We start from the raw sequence: 13,284 nt of genomic DNA on the forward strand, positions 1-13,284 counted from the left end.
AGGAAAAATCCCAGAGTACATGTTAGCAGACAGATGCGCCGTGAGCAGAGACACTTACATGTGAAATAACAACCGAGGCTTCCACGTTTTTCCAGCCCACCTCCAAGCTTCCAAGGGGATACCCCACCCCTCCAATCAGGGCAAAGTCTGGAACCCTAAGCACTGACTCAGGCCCTAGGGTGTCCCCCTCTTATTGGTAGGTGCTTCCTCAGACCTTCCCTTTCCAACCCCTCTCCACATGGGACAAGCAGCAAAGCATTCTCCCACTTTCCCCTTAGATGTGCCAGAGTTCCCTACGTTGAAAGGCCACGGAGAACACCACCCCTGGATTCTCCCTAACCCTCGCACAGGCAACAGTGGGTGCAAATCTTTACTGAGCTCTATGAGAGAACAATGGGGAAGTAAACACAGAAACACTGAGAGGCCAACCCTCAGGGCCTGCCCCCTTCACATTCAGTGTGGGTAGCATCTGTCCCTGGCCCCCCAGAGCTGGGGCCATTCCTCAGACCCTTCACCTGGGTGCAAGCTCCCCAGCTCTGGATGGCCTCTTCCTTCTCCCCGCCCATTCCCCTAGGAGCCAGGCTTCTATTAGTTCAATTCCACCCAGCAGACACCCGCTGAGGGCCTCTCTTGTGTGGGGCATGGTGTTGGGTATGGGTGGGGCGAAAGTTGGGGTGACCTCCGGGGCCATAAAATAGGGTCTTATCTCCACAGCTGAAATCTCTTCAGATTTGAAGTGAACCTGACACCCTCAGAGATGCTCAGAGTCCCAATGTCTGCCCATGGTTTATTGGCTATATAAACAGAATACAGGTGTAGGAACAAAGAGGCTACAGAGGCAGTGGGCAACCATCCTGGCACAGAACCCTAACCCCACCCCTAGGGGCATAGGGCAGCCACACGTACCCAGATATACAGGATGGTGCTGGGGCCTAAACAACCTCACGTTCTGCTGTTTGCACCCAGCAGCACAGAGTGGCATGGTGGTGTGTGCTTGGGGGTTTGGGGGAGGTTGTTGCAGAGGAGGATGTGGAGGGGGCCCTGGCCCTGATTTTAGGTGAGACACTCTGGTTCAGAGACAAAGTTCTGCCAGATGCTCAGAGACTCAGGCTGCACACGCACAGGGCCTGCATTTTCCACCAACAGATGCTCTCCAGCTAAACAGTCCCAGGAAGCAGTGAGTGGAGAATTGCACAAACCACAAAACCCACAATGAAGCCCTTCCAGGCGCCAACTCTGATATGTTCTTGGAGAAACAGCCACTGCAAAGCCAGGAGCTGCCCTTGCAGGCTGAAGGTACCCATTCACCACACCACCTAAGGGGTGGGCTGCCCACCAACACTGAGAGTTGTGCTGGACCCTCGCTGAGGAAGTCATTCCCTCCCATCACCACTGCACAAGAGCCAGCCCACCTGCCAGGAAAGCCAGCTTTGGGGGATGGGGGTTGGGAGTGGTATGCAGCAGGCATGCTCTTCTAAATCTTTCCTGAATCACAATGTCAATAACAGAATACCAGCACATCACCCTTGGGGCTCAGGGGACTTGAATGTCACTGAGGCCACTCCTCAGTCTCTGGGCCTGACCTCACAGATGCTGGTGAGACTGTGCCCACAAACCCACCCGTTTTACTTTTGGGAATTCCTGCTGGGTGGCTCTATGCAGGCCCGTGTGTTGCAATAGAACTCCCTTTCCTCTAACTGTGTCTGTGGTTCTCCATGGCCAAGAAAGAGAATGGGCCCCACCTCCTGACCCTCATTTGGTCTTGGGTCCAGCTCTGGTCCTGGCTTCTCAGGAAAGCTCTCACTCCCTCCACCAAACGCACTGCAGCCAGAGTCACAGATGTGCAGGGGCTGCTGCCCCTGATCTAGGGCCCACTCCAGACCTCGAGCCACGGACAGAGTTGAGTTCCCCAAGCCCTCAGCGGTGGCACTTTCCCACGTGTGGAGGAAGGGAAGCCAGAGAGGGAGCCAGGATGGGCAGGTGTGACCTGTTCTGGTCATTCTCTGTGCCTCTGTCCACCATTCCATGCTCAGCCCAAGCCAGCTCTCCATACCTGTAGTGCCCCCCCCACCACACACAGGCCAGGTGGAAGCAGAAAGCGGGGAGACAGAGGTGGCCCAGCCAGTCCCCGCCTCAGCCCCCAGGCCTCAGGACCACTGGCAGGCGCAGTCGGTGGGCTCCTGCACTGTGTAGGGCACCCAGGTGGCGTTGGTGGCACAGAAGAGCTGCACGGAGCGCCGCTGCAGGCCCACCTCTCGGCAGCACTTGCAGAAGCGGGCATAGGCGTTGATGTTGTAGTTGTAGATGCTGGCGGACGGGCACCTCCCATCACAGGACACCAGGTTCACCTGGGTATGAACAGGCCTGTGAGGTGGTCTGTGTAACCTCACCCCAACCAAACCCCCTCCATCCCATCTTTGGCTGCCCCCCACCGTCTTGTGGGTGCCACGCACAGGGGTGTTGCTTCTGCATTCATTCTTGCGGATGGTCATGCGGATGGTCACTTTCTTGCAGGAGCGCCCATCCTCTTTGCCTAGGGGGACAGGGTGGGTGAGGCAGCCGTGGCTGAGACATACTCCCAGGGGCAACAGGATGGACTGGCGGGGGGCAATTAGTGTCATGCTGGAAGGTCCATCTACCAGTGTTAGTGGTCATGCAGAAGAGACCCTCCCCATCAGGGGGAAAGCTTTCAACTCAGTGTCCTGGAAGGAGGTGGTGGCAGGTGAGGCAGGGGAGACAGAGGAAGATGCTTGTGGTGCTATGGGCTAAGGAAGAAATGGATCTAGGACACAGGCAGGCTGCCTCCCCACCCCAGTCCCAAAATCCGTTTCGAAGACCCTGTTGGTGAGTCAGCCCTGTCTGAGTTTCAGCTTTTCTACTCGAGAGGGCTTCTGGCCTTAAGATTCTGCAGTTTCCTGAATGGGTGGAAGCCCCAGTCCCTAGCCCCAAGCTTGCACACAGCAGGGTCCCTTGGTTTCCACGTCTATCAAACAGAGCTAGATGGTCGCCCACCTCACACAACTATTACTGGGATGGGAACTGATAAGTGTGTAGTTTCTTCTGCCTGGACCACGCCTCCCACAGACAACAGACCATGCCTCGAACAGACAATAATCACCAGGCCCTTGCCTGCTCAAATATCTCCTCACCAAGGCCTATCCTGAACCCCTTCTTGAAATGGCACATGTCTCCTTCCACCCAGTCCTCCCTCCCTGACCCCTCTCTGGCCGATTTCTATCCAGAACACTGTCACCGTCCAGTCAGAGACACACTTCTCATTATGCTGTTGAAGGGTAAGCTTTGCGCAGGGGTGTTCAACCTTTTGGTGTCTCTGGGCCACACTGGAAGAAGAGTTGTCTTGGGCCACACATTAAATTCATTGTGACACATAATCACAAAAAAAATCTCACAGTGTTTTAAGTAAATTTACGATGTTGTGTTGGGCAGCATGCATGGCCATCCTGAGCCTCACGTGGCCCATGGGGCCGCAGGTTGGACACCTCTGCTAGAGCCTTCTTTTGCACGGCCCCTTCCACAATTTGTCGTGAGTTCTGTCCTCATTTTAAATAAATATTCACTTTCACACCTCAGTATGGATTTGTAAGTTTGTGTTCTTTTTTGGAATGAGGTCCTCCAAATTGCAAAAGCTTCAGTCCCAGATGCATCCACTCTGCTCTGTATTGCATTTTACTGTCACTGTCTCCCCCACTAAAATGTCAGCTCCACGAGGCCTTGCTCTGCTGTGTCTCCAGTGCCGAGAACAGGGCCTGGCACGTTGGTGCTCAGCAAATGTTTGTCAGATGCATGGACTTGCTCTGTGACCCCAGGGTGCCTGCCAGAAATGGGGGACTCCTTTCTTCGGGCCTCTGGGCTTCACCACAGCAGGTTTCCCACCACACCGGTAGAGGACTCCTGGCCAGAGCTAAGTTGACCTTGTCCTCCCTCTCTGCTCCCAAGAGGCAGGAGAACCAAGTGCTGTCCTGGCCGTGGCCCTCCAGGTCCTGGACCAAGACTGGCTGAGTAACCAGCGGGAGCAAAGCAGTAGCAGCTTTGGCATTGGTGGGTGCCAGGTGAGTGGGCACTGCTGAAGCATTCCCATGCAAGGCCAAGGGATGCAGCTCACTACCCAGCATGCACTGTTGGCCGAAAGGCCTTTGCCAGAGGCAGGGAGCAGGGGTGTCACATAGCAGAAGGGACATTGTTGGAAATAGCAATGTGGCTGCCTGCCTCCAGTTCCATGGACTTTCAAGAGGAGTACCTGGGTGGCAGTAGACACTAACCCGTGGAGGAGAGGCAGGGCTAACGGGGACCACGGGAAACAGGGTCCCCGGGGAACCTGGGGAGAGGGACACGGGTCGCAGGTCACACGGGAGCACACAGGACATTCAGGGAACATGAGTTGTAGGTCAGAGATCAGCCAATGAGGCACTGAGCCCAACTTCCTCGGAGTATGTGAGTGAGCATGAAAAGGTCTAAATCCAAGGAAGGGTCTGGGGCCCTAGGGGGAGGGGAGGCATACAAGCAGCGGCACTAGGGCTGATGGGGCTGTGCACGTACATGTGGTTGGGGGCTGCAGGTCCCAGGGGCCGGGTATGAGGACAGATAAACAGACCTTTCACTCAGACTCATCAGGGAATCTGTGAGCCTGAGTTCCACCCAGGACACCCCTCCCAGATAGGGCTCCTGGCCACAGGGAGAATTCCCATGGGGCGGAGGCCTCTGAGCTGGGGTTCTTGGTGGCAGCAGGAGGAGGCAGAGCAGCTGGTGAGTGACTGGCTTCCTGGACCCAATATCCCAGTGTCCCCTGTCTCCAACAAAAAGCAGAGGCCTTGTGTTGGGACTGGACTATGAGCATGGCCTGCCTCTCTGTGTCAGTGCCTGAGCCTCGTGGTGGGGCTATTATCCTACTCACCCCTGAAAAGCCACCACCAGAGGTACCAGGCCAGGAACCTGGCCTTCTGAGCCCCTTTCCCCGCCGCCAGGGCCCTGTCCCCCGGGCCTGCACCGTCTCACTCACATGTCCTGCAGCATCCCTCCAAGGAAGGAACCACCGAGCCCCCAACCTTGAGGGAGAAAAGAGGAGGTGGGTGGGAGATCCTATCCAGGCCAGGACCCCCAGTCCCAGCAAGAGGCAAAGAGTCCAAGAGACTTGACTCTTTTCCTCCCGTGATGCCCCAGGCAGGACCTCCAGGCGCTGCTGGCCATCAGGTCTTGGCCAGAGGAAGAAGGGTGTCTGAGCTGGCCATGGGAGAGTCACGATGTAGGCTGACTGGTTGGAACACTGCCCGTGGCCCCCAGTGAGGCTGGAGCCTGGGTTAAGGTGGTGCCAGACCTCCCAGCTTTCTAGTGGCAGCTCCCCACATAGAGAGCGGTGGAAGGGTTGGGGAGGGAGGGGTGCAGGGTTTGACCTACTTGGGCGAGTGGCCTGGGCTCTATCTCAGCCCTGGATAAATGGCCCCTTGCTTCTGGGCTTTGCCTTCCCATTTCTACAATGGGGGCAACTCCCCCTAGAGCCCTCCTCCTCTCGTGAAATGGATAAAATAACAAATGTGACAATGCTTTGTAAATATGCATGTGTGTGAGTGTGGGTCTCTGTGTGTGATTCCGTGAGCATACACATGCATGTACATGTGTGATATCACATGTGTTGCTGTATGAGAATATGATTGTGTATGTATATTTGTTTTCTAGGTAAGATAAGAAATCTTCGTGTCCAATATTCAACTCAGGAGAATTAATAATTTAAAAATAGTCCCAAATCCTCCAGGAAATCCTTGTCCTTGAGGTGTTCCCACAGTGACAGCTGTCCATGCTAGTGCAAAAGTGCTCTGGCCTATGATGAAGTGCGGTGTATGCGCTGGTGTACCGAGGTGTGTGTGAGCAGCCGACGGCCAGTGTTGGTGTGTCTGTAACAGTGTATGTTTGCATGTGCCTGTGTGTGGCCCTGTGATGTGTGAGGAGGTGGGGTGTGACGTGGCCACAGCAAAATTGCACAGAGATGGGGACTTGGGGTGGCGGGGCAGGCACAGGCTCTGGGGAATCCTTTCTCCCTCACTCCTGCGCACAGGACCTCTCCTCGTCCCACAGGCCATGCTGCCGTGGGAGGAGGCTGGCACTGACCTTGGCGCACTCAGTCTCATTGAGCGGTGGGCAGCTGATGGGCGAGCGGACGAGCACGGCGCCCAGGGGAGTGCTGCTGCAGTGGTGGCGGGCGCAGTCTGCGATCCAGGATGCTCCGGGCTGCAGGGCACAGAGGTGGGCGATGGGGACTTGTGGCCAGATGGGCAGTCTGGGTGAACTGATAGGACATAGCTCCAAGAACAGATGCAGCCCCGAAACTAGCACCGCCCGGGACCCTGTCTATCCCCAGCCCTGGGTTCTGGTCCTAGGTGGGCATTTAAGGGGTTGCATACCAAGAACAGGGAGGTGGTGCCATTGGGGAAAGTGAAGAGGCAGGACACGTTCCTGCAGGAGCCGCAGCAGGCCGCCAGGTCCCGCGGGTGCTCATACTCCTGGTTCTGCAGGACAGGGAGGGACGGGTGAGCCTCAGCACGTGCCCACCTCCACTCCTGCCTCTCCCACTGTCTGCTTGTCTCTGAGCCCAGAGCAGGGCCCTCTGTAGATGCTAGGAAGGGGTCTCCAGGGCGCTTCTATTTTAGGCAGGAAGGGCATCCTTGTGTCTACCCTAAGACCCTTTGCTGCAGTTCCCAGGCTCCAGGGGATAAAAAGTTCTTCCACCCCTTTCAGAGACAGCATCGCTGGTAATTGCGGGTGCCAGTTTCGGTTCCAGAGAGACCTCAGTTTGAGCCCTGGGTCCTGTGGGACTTTTGACAAAGACTGGACTTCCCTAAACCTCAGTTTTCTCATCTGAAAAATTGGAGCAATTCTAACCCCTGTTATTCAATTAATATTTTTTTTAGCCCTTACGAGAAGCTGGTCACTGTCCTAGGTACTGGGCACGCAGAAGCATTTAACAAATGGTAGCAATGCAAACACAGAAACCAAAGAAGGCAGGGAATGTGCCTGTCGTAGGAGGGGCTTGTGACTGTGTTCTCTGTGCAAAGCCCCACCCTTGCCAGGCCTCCACTCCTGCTGTTCCCCTCCTGGTCTCGCCCAGTCCGGCCCCGTTCTGGCACTTTCACCAGACGTCTCCAAGGCCCCCCTGATGCTTACTCTCTAGACTTGTCTAGAGAGCATGGGGCAAGCTGGAACGGGCCTCTGGCTCCTGGAGCACCTAGGCTCTGCCAGGCCAGTCCTCCTGACCCCACCCCCATCCTGCGCTTCCCCCTACCGCCTCGCAGTGGACATCACACAGCACGGAGGTGGTGTTGATCTGGTAGAAGCCGGTGAGAAGGTCCAGCACTTCAGTGCAGCGGGAGGTGTGGCACACGCCATCTGCTGAGAGCTCCACCACCGTCTGGCCTGGCTGCATCACCCCCAGCTCTCGGCTCAGACACACAGCAGCCTTCACTGGATGGGTGTGCAGTGTGGCCACAGTCACTGAGCGCCCAGCCCCTGCCCCCGCCCCCGCCTGCGGCCCACCCACCCTGGCTCCACTCACTCTGGCTCTACCTCCCCACTCACCACATTCGTATTTGGCACAGCCACACACATTCTCCGTGCTGTGCATGAACTCCTCGTCCAGCTGGGACTTCTCCCACTGGGTGGGGCAGAGATGGTCAGCACCCCTGTGTGAGGAGGCCCCGCCCACCCTCAGGAGCAGTCTGCCACCTGGGCCCCTCCCTCTCTCCTTGCAGAGGGTGGAGAGGGGACAGGCGGGCTGAGGACCCTTGGCACCCTGTGAGCTCTGTCACCCTCCAGCGGAGGGAGAAATGCCCCGTGTGGCTTCTGAGCTTTCCCGCTGAGGAGCACTCCCTAGCGTCCTCTCCTGGGGCCTCGGGCTCTCGTTCTGAACACCCACTGGCCCATCACTGAGGGCCGGATGCGTGGCTGCCGGCCCAAAATCTGGCTTGGCTCAAATACTTCCCTTCTCCCTTCACCAGCTGAAGGGAGAGGAGGATGGGACAGGGGACAAAATGAGGGGAGGTGCATGCTGGGGCTTAGGGGGATACATATAACCCAGAAAATCACTTAAAAAGATAACTTTAAACATAACTTCACATTTCTCAGAGTATTTTCACTTTCCTCAGGCCTGTGCAGCATGGTGGTCAATGGCGTGGCCTCTAAGTCAGATTTCCTGGGCCTAGTCCTGGCACTGGGATGCACTAGCTACATGGCCTTAACCTTGGTTTCCTCGTTTATGTAACTGAGCTAATCAGAGAATCACTGGGTTGTCATGAGAATTAAGGTGATAATACACAGAAAAGTTTAGGAGAGTTCCTGGCATATGGTTAACTCTCCATAACATGAACTACTGTCATAAGTTCCATCCTCATCGTCATCATCATCTTCACCATCTCCCCCCCATCTTCATCATAATTAATCCTCACTACAACTCCGAAGCATAATCACGCTCACTTTGCAAATAAGGGCACTGCACCTAGAGAGCAGAGCTTGGGACCAGAAGGCTGACTTGCAGTCCGAGGCTCTTTGCACTAGATTAAAGAGCTAGGGTCTCCACAGGAAGGGATGGATACAGAGGAAAGGAGAGGGAGGCAGACCAAGGAGAATGGGGAGGGGCAGGGTCTCCATACCAGGTGGCACCGGGGCACCGGGATGGTGTCGCAGTCACACTCTGAAAGACAGGAGGAGCCAAGATCCACCTCACCGGAGACATCCAGGTGAAAGTCTCTTCCCTGCAGGCCCTTCCCTGCAGCGCACCCCCTCCTCCAGCCTGCTTCCACCCCCCACAGGGGCTGCACTCCCCTGGTTGGGCAGGTGGGAGTCAGTAATGGGTCCTAACTCGGAGTCCACACCAGGTGTGGAGTGAGAAGGAACGGACCAATCACAGGTGCCCTCTAGTCATCTGGCGTCTTCCCTCCCCAGAGCCCATTCTAGAGCAGATGTGGGACCGCTCCAGGAACAAATACGGCAAAGGTGACACTTTTGACCATCTGCATTCCCCAAATCTATGTTCCAGCAAGCTCAGCCTGACTACTCTGAGCCTCCGCCCATGAGCAGGTCCAGTGCTAAGCTGAGACGGAAGGGAGCGACCCGCTGAGGCACGAGTAGCGAGCCTGAGGGAGACAGGGCCCCAGCTTCAGCGTGAGGCGCTCCAGGGCAGTGTGGCTGTGAAACACTTCAGGGAAACTCGCTCATGCGGCCAATGCCTCTAAGTGCGGACTCTCTGCCCAGCGTTTCTCTGTGCTCTGGGAACAAAGCAATGACTAACACTGACGGAAACCCCGTCATCCTGAAGTTTACATCTGGGCTCAGGAAAAGACAAGCAAAATATCCAGGTGCAAAATAGAGTTTCTCAACTCTTTTAAAAAATAACATCTTTATATACAGCTCATTTTTATATACAGGTGTTCTTTATTGGTCCTTGACCACTCCCACCTGTTTCCCCAAAGGTGAATTTTAACAAAATTATGTTTAGTATCAGAGAGTTGCAATAAAGGCTTTAAATGGGAAAAAAACAAAACCAAACCAAAAAAACCCTTTCCGAAACAAGGAACTTGCTCTTTTCCTTCTTTCACCCTGGGGAGAAAAGGTGTAGGAAAGCTCTGCACTTGGACAGCAGGTGCAGAGTGGGAGGAGGGAGATTTGGCGGCTTCCCTCTGGCGATTCTGGAGAGACCGCATCTGAGCCAGTTCATAGTAGTGGGCCTGGTCCCCCCCTCCCCACACACACCTCCCAGGGACCTGGATCTCCGTCTTCGGGCCTTTGGGGAGGGGCTCGCTGTCCAGGGACTTACCGCAGGACTTGTAGGGGCAGCAGCGGTCTGGGCTCCACACCTCCACGAGGGCAGTGCCCCTGCCACACTGCACGTGGGGGCAGCGGAAGCTCTCACACACTGCATGGAGGGGAAGCAGGGGACGCGTCAGCCTCAGGCAACTTGGGGCGTGCATCCTCAGAAATGCACCTTTGGCTAAGGAGCAGGTACCTCCTAGCTTCTTGGTAGGTGCTCCCCATGTCCTCAGGCACTCTCCTAGGCTGCATTCCGGGAGGAAATCTGGGATCCCGGGGTTTCCCCATAGATCTACCTCAGGAGGCCCTACTTCTGCTTGGGGAGGTATTAGCAACATGGCGATGGTGGAACCTTAATGTCACACAGCTGAGAGCTTCCCGCTCTGGATTCTGTGTCACCCTCAGAGCAGCAATCAGAGGGGAGCAAGTGACTAGGGACATTTCCCTCTGCAGGAGAGTTTCCCATCCACCTGTGGGAATCACCCACCTGTAGCCCACCCAGGCCTGCTCTGCTTCAGCCACAGTCTAGGGCTCAGACCCCCTTCCTCCTGTTCCGCAGGCAGGTGTCTCTTAGCCTAGGATTCCTCGCCATTCTCATGTATTGAGAGACACATCTCCAGGTACAACTTTTTCATGGGGAGGGGAGGTGCCAGGGTCAACGCTGAAGGGGAAAGACTGTAAGCCTTCCCTGATTTATTTTAAAAATTATTGGCACAGGTAAGGATTATCAACTGGTGTTTCAAAAAGTTATGAAGCGGAGGGGGAGAAGGGCATTGGTACAGTGTCAAAATAATGGCTTCCTTTCTGGTTGGAAGAGGAAAAAGGTAAAGGTCAGGAGGAGGAATGTGGCAGTCACCGCCCTAATGCGGGGCCCATGTTAACATCAGCTCTGGTGGCTCAGCCACATGGTATGTGTCTCCTGATGGGTCGTGCTAGGAAGCTCAGGTACTGTCCGGTTAAAAAAGTATTTAAGTATTTTAACTGAATCCACCAAGTCTTCATTCTAACTTTCAGCTTGTAGAAAGGGCACAGGATAGAGGAGTGAGAGGCAAACAGTTCTAAGAGGAAACAAATGGATAAATCCAGAAGGTGGGACTTTCTGCAGGACCACAGCCCAGGCGCTACAATTTAGTGTCACACAGAAAAAGGGACCTGTGCTAGATTAAAAGATATTAAAGAGACATAATACTAATGTGTGGTCCTGGACTGGATCTTGGGTCGGACGAGCCAGGAGAATTGTGGACTGGGTATGATATAACTTAAAAATTTTCTTAATGTGGAGAGGCAAAGGACACATTTTCATAGCTGGCTAAAAGGAGTATGCACAGGAGGGCTCATTTCGGTAAGCCACACGTATGTAAGTGATCCCTAGGAGGTAGGAAGGTGGTATTTTCACTTTCTCGTGTTTACTTGGATTTTGTATTTTCTACAAGGCATAGTGCGTGCTTTTATACTAAAAGTATAATGAAGACTGGGACAAGGTAGCAACATCTGCGGCCCTGGGGTGAGGACTTGATGGTGAAGGGCCCCGTGACACTTGAAGGTCCCAGGAGCCCCTCCCGGCCACGGCCCCCTGTCCAGCCGGGACTCACCGCACTGGTACAGAGGGCAGCAGAGCTCCGTGGTGTTCCTGTCCACGGTGAGCGCCTCCCCCTCCTGACACTCGGGGATCGGATCTGGACAGTCGCCACAGGCTGAGAGGGGAGAGGGGCCTCCGCTGTCACAGCAGTCCCCCTCGGGGTGGGGGGTGGAGGGGAACGGGTTGTTGGGTGGGGACATCTCGAAAACCCAGGTGTGACAGGGGGTAGACTGTCACAGCCGTGTTCCATGGTCTCGTGTGAGCTGTCCTGGAGTCAGAATTTGGAAGTTCTCCCTTGTGTTCACCCCAAGTCTTACTCTGAAGGAGCACCGCTTCCTCATGCTCAGTCATCTATGGGGTGAAGCGGGGGTCTGTCTCCTCTTCCCCCTACGCTTCTCTCTAGACAGCGATCTCACCCGCCTCCCTGTGCCCACCCCACCTGGTGACCCCCACCCTTTCCTCCCAGCCGCCCAAGGAGGCCGGGTGAGGAAGGAAGCCGGGTGACCAGGCCGGGTGGCTGCGGCCAGGCATGCATGCTGACGTCCTACGGCGTGTCCACCCACCGCAGAAGTAGGAGGTGCAGCAAGTTTCCCCCAGGCGGCCGGCGATCAGGATCTGGTCCTGGCGGCAGCTGGGGATCACCTGCGGCTCACACTGGTCTGGGTCACACTCTGGGGGAAAGACAGAATTGAGGTGCTGGGAGCAGACCCTGCCTGGTCACACTGGGACCCCCGCCCTGGCTCTGCCCTAGTCTCCAGTTAGAACCCAGTCCCTGGAGCTGTCCTTGCTCCCCTACCCCAGCTGCAGCTCCCCGCCCCCCCGCCAGGTGCTCGGAGTCCTGTGCTCCCCGCCCCCAGGTCTCTCACCACAGCTGTAGCTGGGGCAGCAGGAGTCCTCCTGGAAGTGGGTGATGAGTCCGTGGCCCGGGCGACAGGTGGGGGCAAGGCCCTCACACAAAGTCTGGTTACACACTGGCGGGGAACACAGGGCCTGTCACCCGGAGGCTGGGACTTCCCTCATCCTCCAGCACCATCCAGCCCCTAGACACCTGATCCCATCACACCTCCCAGTCCCCAGGAGCCATGTTCCTAGAAGGAGCCTCTGAGGGCCACCTGGAGGGCCCAGGACTTGGACACGAGAACAGTCAGAGTGAATGGACCACATGCAAGCTGCTTCTCTGGCTCAGTGTCAGCTTCTCCCAGCAACCCAGGAGGTGGTACTACAGCCAGCCTCGAGTTAGAGAAGAATCCACTAAAGCACAGAGGGTGTTTAATGATCTGCCAGCGTCACAAGGCTGGGAGGTGGTGCAGGAAGAGCCCACCAGGCTGCCTGGCTCGAGTCCAGGCCTTTAAGCCCTGCCCACCCTAAGGTACAGCTCCTGTCCCCCACGAAGGGTTTTTCACTCCCCTCAATACACCCCCCACAAGACACTTTCATGTTTGCAGGCCTTGTGTTGTCCATCAAGGTCAGAGCGGAGCCTTTTAACTGTTTTACGGTTAAGGCCGAGGGAAAGGGGTGGTGGGACTCACCACAAACAGCCCCCAGGCAGCAGGGATCCTCGGTGGGTATGAGCAGGACCACCTCCCCAAAGCGGGGACAGCTCTCGGGGCGGGGGCCTGGGCAGTCCAGGTCCACGGGGACGATGGTGTCCTGAGCTTGGCAATGGTGCTGGCAGCATCCGCTGAGGGAGCTGTTCCAGGTCTCCCCCAGGGCCCGCGGCACCCCTGCGCTGTCCGTGCAGGCTGCAGTGGGGGACATGGGGGTACAGAGGGCTCAGGAGGGTGGGCACACCCAAACTGTCCCAGGTACAACCCTCCGTGGGACAATGACCACTCCAAAGCAGACCTGGAGGGATACAGATGGGCCTCAGCCTTGGGCAGCAGGAGGGTGAAGGG

The 13,284-nt window shown here is 56.2% G+C and overlaps 1 protein-coding gene across 1 annotated transcript in view; it reads right to left on the reverse strand.

Annotated features, from left to right (window-relative positions):
* Window positions 1–300: 300 nt before the first annotated feature.
* Window positions 301–13,284, reverse strand: part of OTOG (otogelin) — a 73,182-nt gene continuing 60,198 nt past the window's right edge. Inside the window, exons 44-56 of the mRNA XM_053924415.1 lie at window positions 12,919–13,131; window positions 12,256–12,360; window positions 11,953–12,060; window positions 11,403–11,504; window positions 9,818–9,916; window positions 8,655–8,695; window positions 7,585–7,660; window positions 7,292–7,470; window positions 6,414–6,518; window positions 6,121–6,240; window positions 5,018–5,063; window positions 2,454–2,533; window positions 301–2,348 (exon numbers count right to left, since the gene is read on the reverse strand). Of these exons, the coding sequence (XP_053780390.1) occupies window positions 2,148–2,348; window positions 2,454–2,533; window positions 5,018–5,063; window positions 6,121–6,240; window positions 6,414–6,518; window positions 7,292–7,470; window positions 7,585–7,660; window positions 8,655–8,695; window positions 9,818–9,916; window positions 11,403–11,504; window positions 11,953–12,060; window positions 12,256–12,360; window positions 12,919–13,131 (1,475 nt within the window). The 3' untranslated portion in view covers window positions 301–2,147. The remainder of the gene's footprint in view (window positions 2,349–2,453; window positions 2,534–5,017; window positions 5,064–6,120; window positions 6,241–6,413; window positions 6,519–7,291; window positions 7,471–7,584; window positions 7,661–8,654; window positions 8,696–9,817; window positions 9,917–11,402; window positions 11,505–11,952; window positions 12,061–12,255; window positions 12,361–12,918; window positions 13,132–13,284) is intronic.

This window comes from Desmodus rotundus, chromosome 5 (assembly GCF_022682495.2).
Source record: "Desmodus rotundus isolate HL8 chromosome 5, HLdesRot8A.1, whole genome shotgun sequence".
Taxonomy (NCBI): Eukaryota; Metazoa; Chordata; class Mammalia; order Chiroptera; family Phyllostomidae; genus Desmodus; species Desmodus rotundus.